At 40.0% G+C, this 25,921-nt stretch overlaps 2 protein-coding genes across 4 annotated transcripts in view; one reads left to right on the top strand and one right to left on the bottom strand.

Annotated features, from left to right (window-relative positions):
* Positions 1-1,955: 1,955 nt before the first annotated feature.
* Positions 1,956-23,715, top strand: RARS1 (arginyl-tRNA synthetase 1). Its single transcript, XM_048488002.1, has 15 exons — positions 1,956-2,045; positions 4,537-4,671; positions 6,547-6,741; positions 10,051-10,162; positions 10,974-11,074; positions 12,073-12,194; positions 12,892-13,012; positions 14,358-14,487; positions 14,751-14,855; positions 16,516-16,694; positions 17,096-17,205; positions 18,349-18,454; positions 22,229-22,401; positions 22,807-23,054; positions 23,492-23,715. Exons 1-15 carry the CDS (start codon positions 1,995-1,997, stop codon positions 23,599-23,601), a joined length of 1,998 nt encoding a protein of 665 aa, XP_048343959.1. The 5' UTR covers positions 1,956-1,994; the 3' UTR covers positions 23,602-23,715.
* The window catches only part of LOC125428235 (rho GTPase-activating protein 7-like), a 109,929-nt gene continuing 105,621 nt past the window's right edge, over positions 21,614-25,921 (bottom strand). For all 3 annotated transcript variants that reach the window (XM_048487998.1, XM_048488001.1, XM_048488000.1), the window contains one exon: positions 21,614-25,610. In XM_048487998.1, the coding sequence (XP_048343955.1) occupies positions 25,517-25,610 (94 nt within the window). In that variant the 3' untranslated portion in view covers positions 21,614-25,516. The remainder of the gene's footprint in view (positions 25,611-25,921) is intronic.

Genomic DNA, 25,921 nt, shown 5'->3' with positions numbered 1-25,921 from the left:
TGGAGGTGGCTGGGTAGCATGGTAGCAATGCCATCTCTGGCTTCCCCAGGGCTCTGGCTGCTGGTAAAGCTTCGGCTGTGTGGTTGAAACACATACTCAGTTGTTAAAATACAGAAATAAGCTACATGGCTGTAATTTATTCAAAGGCATATGGCAAAGGAAGAAGGAATTTTGTTTAGTTATTGTAGCCACTATAAAATACAGAAGAATCCTCCCTCAGCCATAACATCCCTTGTAACTCTGGATCCTTTGCTCTCTTTTAGTGTAACTTATCACACAGCATTTTTGTGAGGATAAAATGTAGGACGAATAAATATGAATGCCATTGTGCTTCATAAGGAATAGGCAGGATAACAACAAAATATGATTAGAACTAGGAGGGAGTCAACAGACCTTCTTTGGAAAAGCAAGCACATAAAAACAACTTACTCATGCCCCATAAAGCAAGCAGACACTAACAAAGCAAAATCTACAACAGTCAACCCCTCTGAACCATGCTGGAAATCAAGGTGGAAGTTAAGTTCAAATTAAGAACTCCTGAGAACTGACAATGTGGAAGTGACCTCTCCAGTTCCGTTTTCCCATTAAAAGTGCAGGTGATAAGATCAGGTTTATTGTATTGACCTTTGGTCTTCACAATCATTGCACATCACATTAAAACTGTAACTCAAGGAGGATAAGATAAAATGAAACCCTTAAAATGAAAACTGTTGTTTAAACTCTGATCTTTCTAGCTGCCAGTGCAAATAGGACTACTTTTTCAGAAACACGATGATCAGTATCAGACAACAACCAAAAAATCCATTTTTCATGATTAGACAAATCTGGCCTATTGGGCAACAACCTATTGATTTATTTACTCCTTGAATCACTGTAAAGGGGACAAACAAGTACTAGTGCAATAAATCTTCAACCATGACAGCTCTGCAAATACAAAGGTGTTGAGGGGCAGAGATATGTAGAAAACAACCAGTTTTCATTGCTGATGACATAGCATGAAATCTCAAACAAGTAAAACCCATCCTTACTGCTTGAGTTGTTAACTAAATATGGGGTTCCGGCATGGTCCCTTTTTTAAAAATTAAACTAGGGATTGTTTGAGTAAGTACTTTTAAGAGGCCGAACTGCCGCACTTGTTAGCAGAGCAAGCTGGGCTGGCTAAGATTGATCTATCTACGGCATAACAATTCATATTGTTCTGCTGTGTTCATTGATTCCAACTGTGGTATCTCCTACGATTTCAAAAGGAAGTTGGGGAACAGGAGTGTTAGTGGGGTGCATTAAGAGGTCCAAGAGCTTTGAAAGAAAGGAAGGATTAAAAGCTCTTCCCCGGCAAGGGGTTGGAATGTAATGGTTTGTTCGGCCTCTTTTGGAGCTTTTTCATAGATCCCGTTCATGTGAATGCAGCTTGACGGGGTCGGGGGATTCTTATTTGGGTTACTTTGTTCACGTCCTCTGCCCATAACTGTTTGGTTGTAAAATGCGGGCTGCTTTCGCTCTTGCTGCATGTCTCTCTGCCTTCCATCAGGTAGATACTTTCTTTTAAAATATGTTTTCCTTCGGGATTTCTGCAGAAGTGTGTGTGTGTGCCACTGTGGGGAGGTGCACTACTGGAGAATCACTTGTGTTTGGTTTGGTTTGTTTTTGCGGGGGTCGGGGGTGAGGAGGGTTGTGCCGAAGGAAGTCTAGACGAATGGACCACGTTTCTTTTGCCCCGTGAATAAAATAACTGAAAGAAAACCGGATTTTTGCCTGCGCAAACGTTCCCGCACAAAACACGCCGTTCCAGAGGACAATTTAATTCGTAGCCTAGAACAGCCCCTGGACTTGGCTAGAAGAGGAGGCAGTACGAGCGCTAGCCAGCAGGGGGAGCAGGAGGGTCTCCGTCGGGAGCCGCTCTTTCGCGGCTATCTGCAATAGAGATTTTCTCCACTCTCCCCTCCACCGGCGATTGTTGGCGTTCCTTCCAGATAGACTTCCGCTTCCGCCTTTTCATGAGAATGGAGGTGAAAGTGGCTCAGTGCACGGAGCGGCTCCGCCGGCAGGTCAGAGATGGGGGTGGCTCAGTCTGCCTGTGAGACTCGGGGTAACTTGTGTGTAACGAGGGAGAGGTTCGAGTGTCGCGCAACTTGAACAGGAGTTGCCCTGCACAGCCCCAACAACCCCCCTCCCTTCCTCTCATCTGTGTACTCCTGCAACTGGGAACATCTCAACCCACCTCCCCCTCATCATTTAGTAAATGCTGTGACTCCATTGCGTTTTTCTTGCAGAAAACGTTAGCCTACTTTGTTCTGAACTATTCTGCTATTTTCATTCTTTATCCGCTGCAATTATATCTCCTCGGATTTAATATGCAATGGTGGTTTCTGCACAGTGCACTAATAACGTGTGTAACACATTAGTTTTGCCCTGTTTGCTTTCGCACTGGAGAGTTCACCCCTCCAGGAAGTAATTGCGAACAGTCCGGGTTGCTGTTGGTCTGTTGCACGAGAACGAAAGTAAATGTGTGGATCGTTGCAAGGCGGTGCAAAAAGCAGATGGTGGGCAGGAAAAGTAAAGCAGAAACCACTTCCATGCTGTTTGCTCAGGACAGCTGCTAGCCAGATTCTCCCCCCCCCAAAAAAAATCGCTTGTTTTAATGATGTTGTAAAACCCGAATGAGGGCAGTATAATGGGCTGCTGTTTTGGGAAAGCCCCCTGTGGCCCCTTCAGCACATACAGAATAATACACTTTCAGCGCACTTTGAAGCTGGATTTTACCGTGCGGAATTGCAAAATCCATTTTCAAACTGTTGTGAAAGTGGACTGAATGTGCATTATTCTGCTTGTGTGGAAGGGGCCTATGTGAAGTTCTTCCCCAAAATGGGGTCCATTGCTTTTTCATTCATAGCTTCTTATTATGTTTGAACCATGTGGAAACCACCAATGTTCGTAAAACCCTGATTGAGGAAAATATAATGGGCTGAACCTGTTTTGGGGAAGAGCCCTCTGCAAAGTTCTTCCCCAAAATGGGATAAATCGCTTCTTCGGCCCGTTATATTGGGGCTGTGTGGAAATTGCCAGTATTTCTGGCTTCAAATTAAAATCAGACATTTACAATATATTTCAAACCATGTTAGGATAATTTATTACAGAATTCTCCAAATGTATTTGCAGTCTATTCTATACCGTTCTGGTTTCTAGCATATTAAGAAATGCATTTTATTTTATTTTTTTTAATACAGGATAATGTATGGGTACATTTTAGCGATTATATTTATGCCTGTGTAAAGGTCAGCTTCAGATCACTAAGGCATGTTTTTTTGCTGCTAATAAGAGTTTGTGTCTTTTTCTTTAGTCCTTTTCTTCTTGATGCTGTTATCCTGCTTTATTGGTATGATGCACAATTTGTTAAATATTGCATTTTGAGACAGTGTTTTCAAGGCTTTTCCATTCCATTTGTTGGAGCAGTTTCCTTGGAATTTTCTTGGAGGTTTTACAGTTAATACAAAGCTAAAAAGCTAACCAAACAGGTCAAACAATGAAATACTTTACACTAACATATAATCTAAGTGGTTGAAGCAGCCAAAATGACCCATTCAGATAAGAGGCTATTTAAATATGTGTTCGATATGATTGATTGGAGGTATGGTTTTGTGTGTGTTTTATTCTTGAGGGTTGCTTGTGTGGTTTAATGTTTAATACCAGATTATTCTTCACAAAACCCCAGTGATACGCTTGATCAGTGTTGAGATCAAGGCAGGTTAATTCATTCTGATTTGTTCAACTAGTCTCTTCCAACTCCATGATTCTATTCTATGAAAGTCTATGCTTTTAGCGGTGGGGTGTCCACAATTTCCACAGATTTCCTCCTGTAGCTACAACTTCTTGTGGGTTGGAGGTATAGTAGGTGAAGTAGGATATTGGAAAGATATATTCCACAAGGCATTATGTGAGTTCTATCCATAGTTTGGTGGACACCATCCAAAATGTTGACTTCAAAGAAATATGCATCCCTCTTTCACTTTTCAATGGTTTATGTCAATAAATGTACTGAACTGAACCTTTTCAACCAGTATGAACTATTATGAGGGAGACTGGCAGGTACCAGAAACAGAAAGTTTTAAAAGAAGTGCAGGAAGTTAATTGAGGAAGAGAAAAGAATAGCTTCATCGTCTCCACAGCTTAGTTTACTTTAAAGATCTTTCAAATAACTTGGTAATATTTTTTTCTAGGAACAAGTTCTAAAATGTTTATGATGCTGCATTTAGTTTATATAAAGACTGGATCTGAAGAAAAGGCACACACAATCAATAATATACACAGGCTATTTTGTCTTCAGCCCTTTCCCTTATAGCAGAATGCTGTAATTAAACTTCTCAGCAAATTAGATGATTTTGTAAAAAAAAATTGGTTGCTAGGTTTTCTGGCTTTAACAATATTACCATGTATTTAATTATGGGTAATAAATACTAGAACTGGGCTAAAGATAAAACTTCTGATGTAATCTTCATCAGTAGCAAAGACATACACTAATAATATCATTTGCCTTTCTAGGAAAAGGAAATAAAATTTCTAACTGCAGAAATTGATCATTTGAAAAATACTGAGGGTTTGGGAGTTTCTCCAATCTTGGAGGGACTGCGGGAAGAGAATGCAAAACTTAAGTATCGTTTGAACATTTTACAAAAGGTAAGCTTCCTTGTTGAAATATTTGTTGAACATGAAAATAGGACTAATTGACTTTCCAAAGTCCTAAGCAGAGACAGGCGTGAACCCGCCTTCTTTTTGCTTGTTCGCTCCTCTCCACCCACCCACACAAGGAGCACCATTGAAGACTTGCTGGTTTTGAAAGCTTTCACTGAACCTCCAGCCTGTTTTGACATCTAACTGATGATGCGTGAGCAAATTGGAGTTTGTTTCTTACTGCAAATAGGATTTCCAAAAGCTTTGGGGGGAGAAATCCTGCTCTTTTAATAGAATCTTCTTAATGATTTGTTGATATTATTGTTGACATTACAAATTTATCTTCACCCAACCTTAGGCAAACCTTTATGCTTGCCCACTTGAACGCAATCTCCTTGGCATATTTAAGTGGCAGATATCTACAGATCCCTTATCACCAGAGAGCTTGCAGTCCGAAAGCATTGGTGGACCATTTCCACATGTAAAGTCTCTGTTCAAGGGCGGGGCTTTGTCTTCAGGCTATTGCCAGCCCTGTCTACAATTTGCCTGAAACATTTCATCCAGATGCCTGCAACAAATTAAATTTCGACTGATAGCTTACAATATGTGTCATTTCATGTCAAAGGAACACAATTTGGCAGAGGATGGTTCCAGCAACATCATTTATTTTGTTAAAATTTGGCAGTCATTATACATATCCACACTATGTCTTCTTAAAAATCTGTTGCTGATGACAGGGCTATCACCTCTGAAAAATTGTTCAAGGTCCCATTTTCCATATAAAGTGTTCCTTTTCTACATGCAATAGAATTAGTTGTACTCTACTTACAGAAATCCTCCAGAGCTCATTTTAAAACACAGGATCACTTTTAAAATTTAGATTAGTGTATGCCAAAATTGATTTGGCTTTGGTGATATTGATTCACATACCAGATAGATTTAACAAGAATATTTAATTGTGCTATTTTCATGATGTTTTAGGTTGCTGAATTCAAAGAGTTCAGAAATCCTCTATGTTGCAATCTCCCAAACTAGCATGTACGTAAGGCACTATAACACTCAAAATGCCCTTGTTTTGAATAACCTTTTAGTGAGGTGTACTCTCTCCCCATGATAAATCAAATGGGCAGCTCCATCCAATGGGCTGAGTGCCCAACTGTGGTGCCATGGTTGCCCTGGGCTGCCACCCCCAAAGAGGCTTCCCAGCAGCATGGGGAGACTTAAAATACTGAAAAGGCTCCCAGCCGCCAGGAAGCCCCTATTGGGATGAATAGACTTGTCTTGTCGCCGGCACAATGGAGCGAACAGCTGGGAGCGAACAGCTGGGAGCCAACTAAAGTTGACTGAGAAGGAGCCTTTCACTTGTCCTTGTATGTATCCTATAACCCAGTGGTGGCGAACCTTTGGCACTCCAGATGCTATGGACTACAATTCCCATCAGCCCTTGCCAGCACAACCAATTGGCCATGCTGGCAGGGGCTGATGGGAATTGTAGTCCATAATATCTGGAGTGCCAAAGGTTCGCCACCACGGCTATAACCCATGCCCTTGAACTGTCCCTGCTGCTGGTACAGGGTTCCACCATCATGTCCCACTGTCAAAGAAGATAGTGGTGGCTCCACACCAGTGGATTCACCTCTATGCTGGTGCAAGTACTCTGGGGAAAACAAATCTGGTGCGACTACACAACACTTGCACTGGTAGATTTGACCCTCATAAGTTTCAGAAAATAACATATATGGAGACTTTTTTAAAGCTAAAAAATATTCATAAAATACAAGATCATTATAATGAATACTAAGGTTGTTATTGTGGGATTTAGGTTGATGGTATCTGTTCCAGACAGCTTTCCTGGTAATTGTATTTTGTGTTTCATTTTAGAGCCTGCAAGAGGAAAGGAATAAAGGAAAGCCCTCAAAAGGCATGATTAATATCAACAGCCACCTTCAAGACATCTTTGGAATGGCTATTAAAACTGCATATCCAGAGCTGGAAAACCCACCACTGTTGGTAACCCCAAGTCAGCAACCCAAGTTTGGTGACTACCAGTGTAATAGTGCTATGAGTATAACGCAGGTAATTAACTGAATGAGAATCTGCATGCCACTCTAATGTTCTGTGTCAGATAGCACATAGGTACTCAGGTGAGAACATGTGCAGCTCATTTCTAGTCATGCATATATAACACGTAGGTCTAAGTGGGGAAACTGTCCATCCTGTACTCAGTAGTTTTTCTCCCTACTTCATGGTAAGGAGCCTTTCACTTATGCTTATGTGTATCCTACAATGTCACAATCACGTTGACCCACTTAATGGTGGAAAACCAAAACAGTTTGAGCTGGGAGAGAGTAGGCAGTAATGTCTACCAGAAAGCCAATAGTAGCTGCTGGGCGAGTAATGTTCAAATCCTCAAACCGTCATGAAACTAATGGGAGCCAACGTGTAGTGGTTAGGAGCAGGTTTGTTTCCCTGTTCTTCCAAATGAGTGGCAGACTCTTATCTGGTGAACCAGATGTGTTTCCCACTCCTACATTCCTGCTGGGTAACTTTGGCCAAGTCACAGTTCTTCAGAACTCTCTCAGCCCTACCTATCTCACAAGGGGTCTATTGTGGCGAGAGGAAGGGAACAGAGCTTGTAAGCCCCTTTGAGTCTCCTCACAAGAGAGAAAGGAGGGGATATAAATCCATACTTTTCTTCTTCACTGGGTGACCTTGAATTAGACAAGGATCTGGCCTGCCCCATCACAGAGGCTGCTGTGAAGCAAAAATAAGGAGAGGAAGTATCAATTATGCAATCCTGAAGCCTTCAGAGAGGGGGTGGGATAAAAAAATGGTAGACTGTCTGGTGTGGAATTTTAGAAGTTGCTACTAAATTGTGGAGTTAAGCAGATATCTTCATATAGGTGGAATTATGCAGTGTAATACAATCATGCTTTCTATCCACTTTTAGAAGTAGAATGAACAAAAATAGAATGTTTCAAGATTGCTACAAAGATGAATTATCAACAACAGAAAGTGTGTGTGTGTGTACATACATATATATGTCTACCATACATTGGAATATATAATTTCCCACTGTATATAGTTTCCCACTAGTGGTTTAAGGCCTGTGGATATTCCCTGTGTAAAGTAGACTTTTTCCCGTCTCTTGGGAAGACTATAGACTTGTTAGAGAAATTGGCCTGGCAGAGGTTTAAACAATGTTTGATACGTGCTGGCCGGCATCTCTCTCTGTGAACCTCTCTTACAGAAACTGCCCCACAAAGGCGCGTCCTCTTCCTCATGGAGCTCATTAGCATATGTGGTTGGGTGGCAGCCAGCCCAACACAAGCTAGCTGTTTTCTAAAATATATTTTGACCGCCACTTTACCCCAATTAAGTTGCTGTTATGAGTCTTGTCCTGTGACAAGTTTCTCAATGTCCATATTGTTTGTGTAGCTTGGTATCATAGGGCTCTCCCTCCTGGTTTAGCACATAAGCTGGCTTGTGTCCCCTTTTCCACCTCCTGATGCTCTTTGTGCTCTCCTTGCCAAGGGTGGTGTCCCAAAATACATTAGTGTCTCTGTTAGTTTGTGCAGTGTGTGTTTGGCTGATAATTGCTTTCATTGTAATGAATCTTAGTATAAAGAGTTATCCCTGCACACACACACTCCTTGCATTCTGAAACATTCTGTAATTTATGTTAAGTAATATCTATTTCTGTGAAAAGAAATAGCTCTCAAATTTATCCTCCAGTAATGTTACTGTGACTCTTTTCCATGCTGTGAGCACAACAAAACAAGCAAGCATTTTTCACATCAGTGAGTAATAACAAGGAAATGTTTTATCTCTTCTATAGCCATTCTGGATTTTACCATGTCTGTTTACAATAAGAAACTTACATTTTTAAGTTAATAATTCAGCTTTTTTTCACTCTTCTGGCCAGCTAAAAAGGACATGAACAAGAAATGGAAAAGGGGGGAAATCACCAAAGAGGAATTCAAATAAATAGCAAGTACGTGTAGGGAGAAAGTCAGAAAAGCTAACGCTCACAATGAGCTCAGGCTTGCCAGAGGTTAAAAACAACAAAAAAGGCTTTTGGGGGTATGTCCGTAGAAAAAGGAAGAAAATATATATGGTAGAGTCACTGAACAGAGAAGATGGCAAAATGCTAATGGGATGGAGAAAAGGCAGAACTACTTAACACCTTTTTGCCTCAGTCTTTTCTCAAAGAGAAAGCAGTGCTCATCCAGGGGAAAATGGAACCAAAGATATATAGTAGGGGAAATTCAGCACAGAATAAATAAAGAGTTGATACAGGAATATCTGGCTACCTTAAATTAATTCAAATCTCCAGGCCCTGGTGAGTTACATCCCAGGGTATTAAAAGAACTGGCATAAGTAATCTCAGAACCACTTGCTATAATCTTTGAGAACTCCTGGAGAACAGAAGACATCCCAGTGGACTGCAGGAGGGCTGATGTTATTCCCATCTTCAAAAAAGAGGCCATCTGTCAGGGGTGCTTTGATTGTCTATTCCTTTATGGCAGGGGGTTGAACTTGTTGGCCCTGGTGGTCTCTTCCAACTCCATGGTTCTATAATTTACAGTAGCTTCTCCAAAAAGAGGCTCTGGTTATTAAAGCAAGCTAAAGAGCATCTAGATATATGTCTGAATGTGTAGTGGTGACAGCAGCAACAGAGGGAACCAAAGAGAGCTGAGGCCATGAACAAGGAAACCTTCCAGTTCCTCCAGCTGGGAAAGGTCAGTTTCTATATGCTAATGAGCAAATAAAAAGACAAATCACACTTGTGATGGCTCTTTCTACATTGTCGGGCGCATACACTCCAGTCGTATTTCAGAGATTATGTTTTCAAGCTACAGTAAAGAGGCAGTTTTGGTATGGAAAGGTTACCGGTTTAAAAAGAAGCTTAACACACAATGGGAAGAGTAGATTTATTTGATGGCCATGGCAGGAGACTCTCTGACTGTTGCCTGCCTACGGAACAGACTGGTGATATAGAATGCCCCCCCTCCCCTATCAACACAGATTTTTCTGTGATAAATTGAAAACCTCTTTCAACACATACTTAAAGGAAACATCTGGATTCTGTGGCATTAGTGTGTGAGAAGTGGAATTTGTTGCTCATCACTGTATTAACTTCCGGTTCTTGGAAGCAGGAATAAATAATGTCAAATGTGCTTCATTACTATATGAGCAGTCGGGATTTTCTTCAGTTAATGAGCGCTTCTGCCAAATTTTTATTTTAAAAAGAAGTAAAGGATTCCTGTGGAATGGAAATGTACTATTCCTCACCTGGACAATGAGTCTGTAGAGTATTTGCCAAATGTATTTTCTTTCTCTTCAGTGAGCAACTGAATTGAGCCCTTTCATGATGCTTTTCAGATACTGCTCAAGACCAAGGAGCAAAAAGTAAGCCCAAGAGACATTGCAGATAAGATTGCCAGAAACATTCCTGACAATGAATGCATTGAGAAGGTTGAAATCGCCGGTCCTGGTAATTATTCTGTAGTTGCTTTTCCGAGTCATCTAAATCTGATAAGAGTATTATATGATATGACAGGACTCAGTAGACTATTGGGAATTAGAATTTGAGATGAAATGTTTTAAGAGGTGATCCCTATTCTTTTGCTCACTCACACAACACCCCTGGGAACTTGTATTAAAACATTTTAAAATCTGCTGACTGATTAATTGTGCTCTCTTTTTCATCACTTAAAATGAATTTAATAAGTTAGATTGATTTATCATCTAAATGTTTCTGGTTTACAAATATCCATGTGGAGGGATAATTTTCTCCTAGTTATATGTTCAACTTGGATAATTGCAGTATTTGGTATTTGTTTTTTTCCCAACCGCTGAGGTTAACCAAATGCCACCACTGAGACCCCCATCTTGTCCCTCTGAACCACACACTGGATACAAAACATACGGCAGCAGTAGCCTCAGTGGCAGCAGAACTTGCTGCCAGGGCTGTTGATTGTAACATTCTCAAATGGTCAAATGATTGTAACATTCTCAAATGGTCAAATGGTCCAAGAAAACTAGTCGTTGACCAAGGCTGTTGATTGTAACATTTTTATTTGTCTGGTATTTTCTTAGCATTAATGATTTATTATTTATGTGCTTAATTTATAGACTTCCCGTTATTATTGCAGGTGTTATGCAAGTTGTTGCAGGTAGTTGTGCAATATTTTGTTTTAGAGCAAAGCTGCTCTACATCAAAGAAAATAGAAACCTCAATAGGTAAATGTTATATAGGTTTAAGTCCCAGCAACCATTCTAACTTTTTCCTTCTCCCTGTGAAGGTTTCATCAATGTACATCTGAAAAAGAATTTTGTTTCCAGACAATTGAGCAATATGCTGATCAATGGAGTTCAGCCCCCTGCTATTGGGGAAAGGAAGAAGGTATGATAATTATCTTGATCGAGTTTAATCATTCTTCTGAAATTAGTCAGTGGGCTGGTTACTTGAAATTATTTTGCTTTTATTTAAAAAAATAGGTTTTATATTCTAAGTACGAGTCTCAAAGTGACTTACAAACTCCTTCCCCTCCTCTCCCCAGGCCCAAATACCTTGTATATTTCAGCTGATAGTTGCATAGCGAGAGAGAGAGTTCTGACAGAACTGTGACTAGCCCTAGGTCATCCAGCAGACTTTATGTGTAGGAAACAAACTTGGTTCTCCAGATTACAGTCCACCTCTTTTAACCACCACTCCAGTATTTTCACTACTCCCTGGCCACTTCAAGGTGTTGCTTAAGAAGAATCTACTTGGAATTACTTAAAAAGAGTCATAAGTGAAAAAATGCATAGTTGTCTTTTTTTTGTTACTATCCAGTCTTTTTTGTAAATGGTGAACATTTCTGGAATTTCAGCTTTTAGATGTAAAAAGGGATATTTCACATTGTCTCACCTCCCACACACCCCAAGTTCAGGGTACTTGACTGTGTATGTCACATTTCAGTATGCTTAGGGGAAGCAGTCTGATACATGTGATAATCCTTTTGAGGGAGTCATTAGGCCCAAATACCTTGTATATTTCAGCTGATAGTTGCATAGCTAATGTTCAGAAATGCTGATCACTTGCTGTTAATTGTGCATGATAGTCAAACAAATGTGAGGAATGTGCTCAACTTGACAACACAAAGTATTTAATATTACCTAGTCACCTGGGCATTGTGCACTTTCAGCAATCAGTGTGTGAAATCTTCACATCCTCCAGCATCAGATGAAGGGCTGTGTATGATGTGTGGACTGTGTGCCCAGTCACTTGTTTATAGTGATAGCACATGCACATTCTCTACAATGTCTGATGAACGTGCATTACAGCTAGTGGTTGTGCACATTTTCCAGTGAAAAATGTGGTTAGAATGAATGCATTTTAATGTCTTGTTCTGTGTGAAGGTTGTGATTGACTTCTCCTCCCCTAACATTGCAAAAGAGATGCACGTTGGTCATCTACGATCGACTATAATTGGTGAAAGCATGTGCCGCCTCTTTGAGTTTGTGGGGTATGATGTTCTAAGGTAAGTGCAATCACGTAGAATTGTTCTAATTCCTAAAATGCTATCTGGACAGAAACCTTGATTTTGTGTGGTGTAGTTTCCTCCATAAAAACATACACTGCAGTATTTAATGGTTTCCCCCTTCTTTTTTTTGGCCCTTCTTCCAAAGAACTCAAGGCGGTGCACGTAGTTCTCCTGTCTCGCTTTTTGTCTTTGCAAAAAATCTGTGAGGTAGATTACACTGGTCTCCAGATGAGTGTCATGATTGAGCAAGGATTTCTGAATATGGATCTCCCAAGTCTTAAGTCAGATGCTATAATCTTTGTACTCGGTCAGCTTCAGTCCAGCACCCAAACATTACATCACAATTAGGTGTAACAGAAGTGATTTTCCACATATTCTGCAGTCTCTCTTATATCCCATCTTATACACTTGCTTTTACCCATACTAGTTCTGCTTTAACTGCAGTTAAGTCTGCAAAAACTACCCAGTTCACAATAAACCACTCAAATAGTCTTAGGCAACATGAATCTTCATTACTGTCACCACTTTGCATCACATCTTTGCATGCAACCTTTTGTGGTAGTCTGTTTGAAGAGCCCTAAATCAATCACCATAGCAATAAGGCATGGAACTTCCCCACCTCTGTTCACAAGGTATTGTTTCTTGGTTCAGTTTTGTTGCAGTTCTCACTTATTTTGTGCTCTTTACTGTCCAGATTAAACCATTTAGGAGATTGGGGCACCCAATTTGGAATGCTAATTGCTCACTTGCAAGATAAATTCCCAGATTATCTGATTGTCTCTCCTCCCATTGGAGACCTCCAAGCTTTTTATAAGGTATTTCTGGGTTTAAATACATTGCTGCTTCTGCCACTGCTCCTCCTATTTGCTAGAGGATGTTAACAGCATAGAAAACTAAAACTACTTTAATTCTGCTTTAAGGGTTTGCCATTTGTAGAATAGAGTTATGGTGAGGAGAGGAGTAGGTCTTCCAGTGGAAAGAAAGGCATGATTGTTCAAGATGTAGGGTGTGTTACAAATCTTTATAGAAATGTGCAAGAAGGCCACACATGTGATGGTAGTGTGTGTTTCACTGTACGCTTAGATTGTAGTATGTTTCACTGTACACTTAGATTTCCTACACATTTCTATTTGAAAGTACTTCTTGTGTAGAAATTTCATAAATGAAGTGAGCTAAATACCTTTCCTTTAAGGATAGGCATGATCACTGTCCTTGAAATATAAGTGGATGCTGCGGGTATGTGTCTTCAGGGCCAGTCCAGAAATCTGAGCTGCATGCACGGCTGCAAACACAACCCCAGTCTTTTGTGTACCATTGATCTCTTTGGAGAAATTGGAGGGCAGGATTCAGTTCTTCCCCTCAACAGATAATTGGCAATATGTGACTGAGGCTGCAGGCCCACAGCTTCAGCTCATGAACCAGGTTGTGTAATCTACAGTAGGGCTGTTCATATGGATACAGTCACCCAAAAACTAATTTGAAAAAAAAATGGGAGGGGGGAGTGGGGGAACACTTACCTTCTAACTGTCTGTGAAGTCCATGCTGGGCTCAGCCTAGCCAGGCCTAGCATTCAGCTTGGGAATGCAAAGACCACATGGACTAGAAGGCATAGAGCTAAATCCTGGGATCAGCTGAGTCAAACCCAGAATTCTGTTCTCCCTGCCATCCTCTGATGTGCACTTGGACTTCAGTGGCGAGGGGAAAGGAGGAGAACTGAATTCAGCCCAACATTCAGCTTTGCTTCTCTGATTTTTTTTCAGGTCTTTTAAACCTGAACCAGAAAACTATTAGAACAAAATGGTGCTCACCCCTAAAACTGCAGTAATGTTCTCATAGTACCATTCAGTCCTAACTAGCCCTGTTTCCCTGCTGGATCTTCAGTAAAGATCTCTCCCCTGCCCCCCCCCCCCCCCCCCAATAAAACACCCTTGCTATTCAGTAATGATGTTCTGATCATTTTCCACATAGGATTTTATCAGGAATTTAGACAGTTTTTTCCAGATAAAATGCAAGTTCAAGCTTTTGCTGTTTGCGAATTATAATGCAGGGACGTGAGACCTCAGGAGTGCCCTTTGCTCTGATCATTGATGCTCTTGGGTTTCTTTCAGTATACCATGGAGCATAATGTTTTATAGCCTCTCTGCATTGTTTTTGAACTAGGAGTCCAAAAGGAGATTTGACACAGAGGAGGAGTTTAAGAAGCGTGCATACCAGTGTGTGGTCTTATTACAGAGTAAAAATCCAGACTTCCTTAAAGCTTGGAAACTGATCTGTGATGTGTCTCGGAAAGGTGACTTTGGAATTCATTCTGTCTTTCTCCCTTTGGGAAAAAAAAACCATTAAAAATGTGCCGGTATTACATTTTGGGTGTGAAATATCACCTCAGAAATACATCCAACTTTACAACTTTAATTGTCTTTAATTGTCAACAATTCTGGTATTTATAGGATTATTTTTCTAGTTGTATGCTTATTGGTCCATTTGTAAAGCAAATGCAAGCATCCCAAACCCTGTGATTTCACTTGTGTGTGTGTTTTTTACTCTTTCTAACAGAGTTTCAAAAAATCTATGACTGCTTAGACATTACATTAATAGAGAGAGGTGAATCTTATTACCAAGATATGATGGCTGATATTGTAAAAGAATTTGAGGAACAAGGTAATGTACCTGTTAGCAATCTTTTGCTGAGGTGTGCATGTCTCGCACCAGAATCTATATGAAGTATTTATAAAATCTTCTGAACCTGTCTTAATACATAAATATTTATCAGTTTTTCTCCATTCTTCTCCTGCTTTTTGGTTTAATAAAAGGATAAGATTCCTAAGTTTGTAAAAAGAAGTTTTTGGTCTGATTCCAGTAAGAGGTGAAAGACGAGTGCCCGGCAAGTATCAGTGCAGAGAAAATGCCCAAAAGGTCCCCCTGCTGAAAAACCCCTTCCTGTCTAGTTGCCACTCCTCACCTCTAGAGCTCGCGTCTCAGTTCAGGTGTTGGGGACAAGGTTCTTAAGTCAGCATGGTGTAGTGAGTAACAACAAGTGGACTCTAATCTGGAGAACTGGGTTTGATTACCCACTCCTACATTCCTGCTGGATGACCTTGGGCTAGTCACAGTTCGTTCAGAATTCTCTTCAACCCCATCTACTTCACAAGGTGTCTGTTTTGGGGAGAGGAAGGGAAAGGAGTGGGGTATAAATCCAAACTCTTCTTCTTAACTTGCAGAATAGACAGTATGGAAAGTAGAACCAGCATTTTAATAGTTCCCAGAAACAGGTGCACAATCAATTCAGATCTTTCTGCACATAGGGGATTCTGTAATTTTTGCCTACAAATGCAACTTTTTCTTTCATTATTTGCCTTACATAGCAGAAGTGTCACTGGGAATTTAAATTTCTGAGATACTGACTTGGTTCAGACATCACATGAAGCCTTGATTAATATGGTCATCTAGATGTGAACCATTCTATTAACCATGGTTAAATGGGGTTTCACAAACCAGGATCTGGTTTGAAGTTTATTTTATCAACTCCTATGTTTTAACTATAAGTTTACATTACGAAAAAATGCAGATCACCTGGTACCACCCTCATACACTCCCTGGGTGTAATGATGCCTAACCAGGGTAAAGGTGAAGATACCAGCATTTGTTAAGTCAGACCAGAATTTAATTAACCTTCTTTGAGCTGGTTTCACAAGCAAAACAATGTAAAGAGACCAAACAGAGTGAGAATGTAAGGTCTACCCATTGTAACTGTTCTTGTGGTATTTTCTTGCAGTTGGCCTCCACCTGGGCCAGGGCCTTTACAGCTCTGGCTCCTGCCTGGTGGAACACTCTTTCTCCAGCTGTTAGGGTCGTGCGGGACCTTGATGAGTTCTACAGGGCCTACAAAACCGAGCTGTTCCACTGGGCTTTTGGTCAGGCTGGCCGCTGAGTTACTGCCCCTCCTTGATGCCCTATGCACCATCTGTTTTTATTTTTTACAATCTGCTGGTCCCCTCCAGGAGTTAGGACTGAACGCCATCCACTAAATTATGGATGGGTCATATTGTTGCTATTGATTTTAATGGGGCTATTCGATTTGTTACTTCCTTGTATTTGTAATATATTGTTTTTTGTCTGGCCTGTACCCTTTGCGGGTAGAGCAGTCTATCAAATCGAATTGATTGATTGATTGATTGATTGATTAATTAATTAATTAATTTTGGGATGTGGTCAGATAACATTGATGAGTTTGCAGATGTGCTTTTCTTTTCAGCACTTTATACCTCTTGATCTCATTTATGCATTTCTAGTTTGTACCAATGTCACTTTCTGTGCTTAGGGTTTGTACAAGTTGATGACGGCCGAAAGATTGTGTTTGTCCCTGGGTGTTCTATCCCTTTGACTGTTGTGAAATCTGATGGGGGTTTTACATATGACACCTCAGATCTAGCAGCTTTGAAGCAGAGGTTGTTTGAAGAAAAAGCTGATATAATTATTTATGTGGTAGACAGTGGGCAGGTGAGTTTTCTGTCATTATTTTATATTTCTATGTGTTTTCAATTTTCAAAAATTGATTTTTAGGGCATGAATTCAGTTTAAAATCCCACACAGTGTCTTCTTCCTGTACTGCTAGTTTAACCTTATGTCCTAAAGCTGGAAGCAGTTTAAAAAATCTTCCCCACATCTTAAAGCTCCTGTAGATTGTCACGTTTTTCATCTTACAGTAGACGCAGCCAAGGTGTCCCATATTAGAGGGGCCATCCCATTTAAGAAACCATTTAATAAGACAGCAATGCAAGTAAACAAAATGTTATACTACAAAAGAAAGCATTGTTTTTCTTACTAGTGCTACTGCTTTATTAGGAGCATATTTGAGAGCCGTAATTTATCAGTAATATTAATGTAACTTTGCCTTGCAGGCTGTGCACTTACAGACAATATTTGCAGCATCCCAGATGATTGGCTGGTATGATCCTAAGGTGACCAGAGTAGTTCATGCTGCCTTTGGTGTGGTGCTGGGAGAAGACAAGTAAGCTTGCAGATAACTGTTTAGCATTCAGTAAGCTGAATTCTTGTGGCTGATTACCTTCAAAAGCAAAATACCTTATCCTGTTGTTAAGGGATCAGCTAGTACCACTTATGCATGGGTCAGCTTGAGATCCGAATATACAATAACTGAAAAATTAAAGTATGTGAAGGTGTATCACACATCTTCAGATTTCCCTTTTCAACTGCAGTTTCTTATTATATAAGTCTATTCCAAAGGGTTTTCAGTGTTTAGATTGGCATTGTGTAATTCTTTTATTCCTAGTTTGCACCCACTTGTAGATAGATAACAGAATCTCTGCTGAAGCAGATAAATTTCCAAAATCCAAAGTAATCCATTGGGATGTGACCAAACAATTACGAGCAAGCCACCACAATGCCATTGTGAACTTCATTTTACAGTGTCTTTTTGTTGCTTCCCTTCCTCTTGCCCACACTGGAGTCTTTTAACACAGTTGGTACTTCTTTGTCAAATGTGCTGAAACGCTGGTATTGTGCTTTCGCTGCAAGCAGAGTTTTGCTGCAGCCATGGGGTTTACTCTCTCCTGAAAAAAAGATCTTTAAGTGTGCAGGGAGAGGAAAACCCTGTGTAGAACTGGGATCTGCAGTTGAATGGGGAAATCATGAATCCTATCCACTCAACTTTTCAAGATGCAAGAATCAGTGCCTATACTAGAAGTTGTAGGTTTAGTCAGCGCCAGTTTTGATCAGTATCAGTTTTGATCTGGGATGATTTTCTGGCTCTTCCATACCTGTTTCCTGTTGACTTCCCATACTCTGTCATTGTTGCTGTGGTGATATTTCCTGTCTTTCTCTTCTGTCCTCTGATTGCTTGGAATCTTTAAGTTAATGAGATAATATTTCTGTGAAAGTATATTATACAAGTCAGTGCAAACTCATTTGGAATTATACCAGTTCAAAAGCTGAAAGTCTGCCCTGAAATAGAATTGCTTCTGTTGTTCTTAAGACTCAGCTTTTGCTTATCTTGCCAGTAGTTTTATTTCAAGTAAGATGTGTGCAACGATCTCTGTGGAGATTTATGGTGGAAGTAGACCAATGATACATTGATAGTTTTGTATTTCAAAATGAAGCCTTAGAAAATCACCATTTCACCTCCTGCTACCAGGAAAAAGTTTAAAACTCGTTCTGGGGATACAGTGCGGCTGATAGAACTTCTTGAAGAGGGATTGAAGCGGTCAATGGACAAACTGAAGGAAAAGGAAAGAGACAAGGTGGTAACAAATTTCCCTTTTTTCTGATGCTAAGATTTTTGTTCCTGCACCTGTTTGGTGCTTCTGAGGGAGCGTGCATTTAGAGCCAGTGTAGTTTGGTGGCTAATGTTGGACTAGGATCTGGGAACCCAGGTTTGCATTGCCATTCTTCTGTGACAACTTGCTGAGTAACCTTGAACCAGTCACATGCGCTCAGCTTCCACCCCAACAAGTGTTTGGATGGGAGACCTCCGAGGAACGCCAGATTCATGATGTGGAGACAGGTGATGGCAAACTACCTCTGAATGTCTCTTTCCTTGAAAACCCTATCTGGTTTCCATGTAAACTGTGACTTGACAGAAACAATACATAAATATAAAGGGAGTATGCAAGAGCAATTAGGTCTTGGCATTTGGCATTTATATAGTGGTGAGCAATTTTCTGTTTCACAGTTAGTCCTTGAAGCATCTGGGGTGAAGCTCACCCTTATTCCTAGGCTGAGTACAGCTTCATGTGCTGTATTTTGTACTCGGGCTGATATATCAGAGAACTGAATACTTGCACAGCCCAGCAAGTATGAAAGGTAAAAGTGTGGGCTTTTTATTATAAGAAGTCACACTTTGCATTTGATATCCATTTGGCCTTTGTATTTAAAGGGGGCACTCTTAGTTTGTACTTGGATGGTTTGAGTTGAATGCAAAGCACATTTTGCGGAACTGTTAGGGGGCTAAGGAGACAAAAAGGAAACCGATCTAGTGTACCTTTTTGGTCCCAGGTGAAGTACACCTGGAAGGAGAGTTAGCTTGGCCCCTTTGAGTCCCAGCAGGTCATTTAGTACTTCATGTAGTGGAGAAGCACCCAAAGTCCATTCAGCCTCAATCATCCATCTCCCTCTACACACCCACAAAGACTGAGTGACCTGATGGAAGAATGACTCAGGAATACATTGGGGCTACTCTCTCAGCCAGTGCCTTGCTTCTCCTTTGGGAGGCCTGCCTCCCCTTAGCAGACCAATGCCTGCAGTTTATGTAGAAACCAAGCGAGGCAGATTCTTTGTTCATTTTTCTGTATTTCATACCTTGGAAAAATAACGTGAGCTGGATTCAAACCAGTGTTGCTGCAGATGCAAGTAGTTCCACATGCAGAGCATGATATTTTTGCCTCCCACAGCCATACCTGGGCAGGAATAGGAAAATCATATCTAGAATCCAGTCTTGCATCTTGGTAGCTGGGGTTTTTTTCCCAACTTCGAAGAAGCAGGCAGAAAATTGTATTTTTGGACATATCTACTACAGACAATACTGTGTTTCTGCAGTATGGTTTTTTAATATATGTACATGTGTGTATAGATCATGTTTACAAGATAATTGGTGAAAAGGCAAGAAATGGAAAAAGCAGCTTGCCAAGGAAACTAGGTTCCATGTGTGTAAGTTTCGTTTTCACAAGGATCTGTTTAGCCAGGAGTGAAACAATATTTGTTACTTCAGAAGACAGTAAGAAAAGACTTAATCTGTTTATATCAGCAGGCTTGTTCTCGTAGAACAGTTTTGGTTTTTCTTCTCATTCTGTAAAGAAGAGGGGCCAGTTTTGTATTTCTTTGTTGTAAACATTTAAAAGTAGCAAATTTCAGTAATGTCTGTACAAATCTGTTTTTGCGGAGGCAGCCTGTTCTAGATTTCAGCTGGTGGTGCAAAGTGCCATCAAATCATAGCCGACATATGGCAACCCCATAGGATTTTCAAGACAAGTTAAGTTCAGGGGTGGTCGGCCATTGCCTGCCTGTTCGTCGTGACTCGAGACTTCCTTGACAGTCTCCCATTCAAATACTAACCAGGGTTGATCCTACTTAGCTTCCATGATCTTAAGAGACTGGGCTAGCCTGGGCCACCCCAGGCACAGGCAGTTCTCAGGTATGCAAAAACAGTGTGACTAGCTTAATTGGGCCTTTCTGAGAAGTTCTTTAGAGCACCTGATAGACATCAATGTCAGTTTACAGGATTAGGTGAACAATGGTTCAGTCCAGGCATCATGTAAAAATCATGGCTGAATTATGGCTAGTTTGTCAGGCCAACATTAGCTTTACAATTGCCCAAATCCAGATTATCAAAATTTGCCAGGATATCTGCATTTCTGCATCATAAGCCTAACTAACCATAGAGTGGATTGTCTTGAATACCAGCCAATTGCACTAATCATAATTTAATTAAGCCACAGTATTTGTCTCTCTGGGAAGCAAGCTGAAGAGTGTCTTAGATTTCTTGTGCCTCAAGTGCAAAGTCAAAATAACACCCCCCTCAACACCTGTTCTAAAAATCAGGTGAGGCATGAAAGCTCTGCTGTTTCGACTTGCAAACCAAACCAATCCAGTGATGTAGTTTTATTATCATTCCAGTAGATGGCAGTAGAATACAGAAGAATGTGTGTTTCTTTCACTCTTTGAAAATTGGTTGGCTGTCCACTTAATTCATTTGTTTGGGAATTCCCTGAAGGCTTCTTTATACTTTACTGTAAGTTAGCAAAGTTGGCATTGTATTCATGTTAGTTTCATGCTATTGTAGAAACATATATTCCTTCAGTTCAGAGGAGTACTTGTTTTGTGGGTTCCAGAATTTACATCTGTTCTTGTGACATGGAGTACAGGATAATTATATTGGTAGGAGGAACATGGGAATCAACCTAATGGTAGAGACAGAATGTAAAACATAGTGCATAGTGCCTTGTGGTCATGTTAAGGTTCCAGTGAGTGGTATACTAAAGGTATAATTATATAGTAAATTATACTGTATAATTCACTTATAATGAACATTTTATAGTGACACCGGGGATGTTTGTGGTTGGAGTGATAATTTATCCATCAAGATAGATGAGGTACAGCAAGAAACTCTTCAAATGTCTTGGAACAAGTTCGGTGTTCTCCCGGGATTGTTTTCACAGCAATTGCTGTGTTCCTTATCAGTTATGACAGGCCTTGACAGATTTCTTTGGATCTAGAATCGAGCCCCAAAATTAAGAAGGCCAGATCCAGCTGTACAAAATACAGGTTTTTCCTATCTTATTAAGCAAGTTTAATGTTGCCTTCACGTTATGAATAGGGTTGCAAACTGGCTGGCAGAAAATGTCCTACCCTTTAACAGAGGGATGTTATCTGGTACTATTTCCCTCCATACCACAAAAGGCATCAACAGTCCCATTAAGCCTTTATTAAAGATCCAGAAAATGTTTCTACACATGGTTGGCAACCTTAAAGACTCTACTGCTCATGTGAAGGAGTGGGGAATCAAACCCAGTTCTCCAGATTAGAGTCTGCTGCTCTTAACCACTACACCACACTGGCATAAGCTTTTGCAAGTCTACATGAAGTAAATCCCCAGTTTCCATATCATAAATACATTGGCTTAACAGAAATAAATGTAAGCAGTGTTTTAAAAAGGCAATAAAAGACAAAAGGTACAGTCTGACAATTTTGTACGAGATGAGCAATCTTCTCTCACTGTTTGCTTGGTATGTCTAAGAAGTTGTTTCCCTTTCTTACTGCTGCTATGAATACTGCACCTCTTCTCTTGTCTGTAGATGGTACTCCAAAATGTCACAGATGATTTTTAGTTATTTTCTGTAGGCATGCAGACACATGGTAGCCGTTTGATGAAATGATCTTTACCCAACAAAAAGTGTATGCCTCAACAACTCAGTCCTTAAAATGGTCCAAAACCTTGTTTTTCATAAAAGTTTTTCAGATACTTGTGCTTTTTTTCTGTAGCATTGTTGCAATATAATGTGCATTCTTCTGTCTTGAAGGTTCTCAGCCCAGAGGAACTGAAGGCAGCTCAGACGTCCGTTGCCTTTGGCTGTATTAAGTATGCTGATCTCTCCCATAATAGGATCAACGATTATATCTTCTCTTTTGATAAGATGCTGGATGATCGGGGAAATACAGCTGCTTATTTGCTTTATGCCTTCACTCGAATTAGGTAGGGGTGGTGCTGAAATTCAGCTTTTTCTTTTCACAAGTGGCATTATTAAAGATACAAGCTTATGTCTGGTTACATTTGTGCCATTAAAAGAATATTTTTCTAATTTAAAGGCTTTTTCAGGCATTATATACTATATGGGGTATACCACATTTGAGTCCTCTCAGAACTCTTTCAGCCCACATAGAAGCAGTCATTGGCAAACTACTCCTGAATGTCACTTGCCTTGAAAACCCCATGGGGTCACCATAAATCAGCTGTGACATGGCTACAAAAAGAAAATACACATTGCTAAGAAATACACATTGCTAAGACCTCCTTGCTGTATATAAAATGTGTGAAACATTGGGAACAAAACTTTGGATACCTGTATGATATGCAACTCTAGGCTTGTTTCTTTGGCAGATCTATAGCACGGCTCGCCAGTATTGATGAAGGCACACTGCAAAAGTCAGCTAGAACAACACAAATAATACTAGACCATGAGAAAGAGTGGAAGCTAGGCAAATGCATTTTGAGGTTCCCTGAGATTCTGCAAAAAATCCTGGATGACCTCTTACTGCACACCCTCTGTGATTACCTGTATGAGCTAGCCACGACTTTTACTGAATTCTATGACAATTGCTATTGTGTGGAAAAGGACAGACAAACTGGTAAGTTGCTGTTGGTAGAAAGGCATGAGATGAGATATGGGTAGAGGCAGTAAGATTCACTAGAAATAGAATACCGTTTGGGTTTACATGCTAGCACTTTTTTTGTATACTAGCACTTTTGTATACTAGCACTTTTGTATACTAGCACTTTTTGTAGTCTGCAAACTTGTGAAAGATTGCAGAATGCTCAGAATGTTATGTCGGAGGGAGTGATGGGTAGAATTCAGCTGCACTTACCAAAGGAAAACACACACTCTCTCTCTCTTTAGGGGGTGATTGCTTCTCCAAGATAGAGTATGTTGTTGCTAGTGCTAGGCCCATGGGTGAAGTCAGCGTTATAGCAGGACCAATTTCACTTCAGATTTATGGATATGCATTCTTGCTGAATTGATGACTTGAACTTAATCATATGCCACTTTGTTGTCTCACTCTCATAGGTAAAATAGTGACTGTAAACATGTGGCGAATGCTCTTGTGTGAGGCCACAGCTGCAGTTATGGCCAAATGTTTCGACATCTTGGGGATCAAGCCCGTCCAGAAGATGTAACTGCCCTGCCCTTTTAAAATAGTGTTGGGGATTTTTTTTTACAAATTTACCTACATCAGTTGTTGTAACTGTCATGATTCAGTATTGGAAAAATAAAAACAAATGCCAATTCTATTAATTTCTCTGTCTGTCAGTTGCTCTGGGATCATTTAGAAAAAATGATAAAATGCTCCAACCAAATGGAATTGGTATGCGGGGTATGCAGCTCTGGGGCATTAAACGTAGATGTATCTCAACAGAAGAATAGGAAGACTGTCCTCTTGGGAAGATCCTCTCTCCTTCTGGCTACATACTCTGTTTTCACAAGAGCACTAAACTAAATTTTGCAGAACGAGTGGAAAAAGTAATATCCCTATGCAACTAAATATAAAACAGTCACTTGAATGCATCACCTTTATTAGGTGTTTTGTCTGAGCTCATTTTTATTTACATGACCAGAAGATAAGTTTTTGCAAATACAAGTGGATGGTACAGATTTTAAGAACAAAACACGTTTAAGAACAAAACAATGTTTAAAATGGGAGAGCCACTGGTTCATATTGATGTGGTGGTGGTCTTTTTCCCATACAGAGCTTTGATTTGTAATATTTAAACTTCCCTTTCTAAAACTTCAAGTGAAGTGACATTTGTCATTTAATTTTTGATTTCCCTTTTTGTTTGCAAAGCAACTGTAGCACACATACAAAAAGTTCAAGACGGAATTCAGCATGCTGTTCAAACAATATTGAAATTAATGATTGGGCAGGTATAACAACTGCAACTTTGGCATTAAATCAGTTACATGCTTAGCAGCCACTGTTGATTTGCCCTGTATGAATGGTGTGCGTGCTACCTGAGTTTGCTCAACAAAATGTTTATTCACATGCTTAACTCTCACTATATAAAGACCCCCCATGCTGGGTTTTTAACCTCTATCTTCTGGTAACCAGAATGCTCTGAGGCCGTGTGCAGAGAAACTACCTAAATTAGTTCCTTCCCCAAAGAATACCCAGCAACTATGTCATATTGAAGTCAATGAAAACTTACAGAAATCTTCATTTTTTGTGGGTACATCTGCAGAGAGCAGAGTTTGGTTTAGCAGACAGAGGCTTAGTGCTGTAGTGATGCGTAACATTTTAGTATTTTACCTAACATTACAAATTATTAAAACCAAATAGAACAAGCTGCCATTATTGTACTACACTGATTAAGAAACTAAAGCAATCTAATTGACAATCAAATGGTATATCAACACAGTGTTGCCTTCAGGTAGTATGGCAGCTACCACCACTGTACCACTCAGTTCTCTTATGATTTTAAGCACTACTAAGAACTACCAAGCCAGCAAAGGAAAATCATATTCACCTTTAAGAACTAAAGTGCCCATTTTGCCATTAGTTTGAGGCAGGATTGTGCTTACAAAATAGATCAAACATTCCTACATACAGTTTTAAGTTTTTGTGTACAGCTTTTTGACAGTAAAAGCCACTCTTCGTTCACCTTTATACTGGTGCAGCAGGGCTGCCTGTCCGAGTGTCATTAATTGCAAACAGATAATGCTAAAATCATAAAACCAGCTGAACAGCTGGATTGCTTCTAGCTAGCTTTAGCGACTTATTGTAACATCTGAAAAATACGTCCCACATTTTACAAATTAAAATATATTTAGAATACATTAAGATGTTTTTAAAATAATTTAACTTTGATAGGTAATCTGTTCATCATATAAAACTTTTATATAAAACTATCTAAAAATGGTGCATAGTGTTCACCAGTTTAAGAGCATGCTTCAAGGGAAGAAAAAATGCTAGTAACGTTCAAGTTATATGTAGAACTCTTAACTGGTCAAAATACAAGGTATTCAACTAACTCAGATTCTGGAGGGTAAAAATGGTTTTGGGTGGCATTCATTGCCTTCTCTTCCAAAGCCAGAAAGTCACTGTGATGTTTTAAAGGACTCTTTAATCCTCGTTAGTTCTGCAGAACAAATGTGACCAAAATTCCTGTTGTACCATTCAAGTGTCTGGCCCCTGTAAAGAAAAAAAACAAAATCTCAGGCTTACAGTTTGGTTCAGCATACAAAACTATTTAGTACATTGTATTCACTGGAACGTTAACAAGTTCCACACCCTCGGGGGGGGGGGGGGGGGAGGATAAAACATTCTATATGCTGCTTTGCAAAATCATTACTTGGAATAATTTTACCGAACATGGCCATAGTCCTGGAACACACTTTATAAATTGCTCTGCAATCATATTTCCTATTCATGCAGAAATAGAATAGCAACATATAGAAGAAACAGTCACAGTTTATTAAGTTAAAGTAATTTGAACGTGACTG

Source organism: Sphaerodactylus townsendi, linkage group LG03, assembly GCF_021028975.2.
Source record: "Sphaerodactylus townsendi isolate TG3544 linkage group LG03, MPM_Stown_v2.3, whole genome shotgun sequence".
Classification (NCBI taxonomy): domain Eukaryota; kingdom Metazoa; phylum Chordata; class Lepidosauria; order Squamata; family Sphaerodactylidae; genus Sphaerodactylus; species Sphaerodactylus townsendi.
Note: the sequence above shows the minus strand (reverse complement) of the source record. Positions and strands in the feature narration are given on the sequence as shown.

Bases quoted from the DNA above. Each gene is read 5' to 3' on its own strand.
- RARS1 (XM_048488002.1), top strand. From the start codon at position 1,995: ATGAGAATGGAGGTGAAAGTGGCTCAGTGCACGGAGCGGCTCCGCCGG. The intron at 13,013-14,357 runs GTATTTCTGGGT...TTTTTGAACTAG, and splicing joins ACCTCCAAGCTTTTTATAAG to GAGTCCAAAAGGAGATTTGA. The intron at 18,455-22,228 runs GTGGTAACAAAT...TCTGTCTTGAAG, and splicing joins AGGAAAAGGAAAGAGACAAG to GTTCTCAGCCCAGAGGAACT.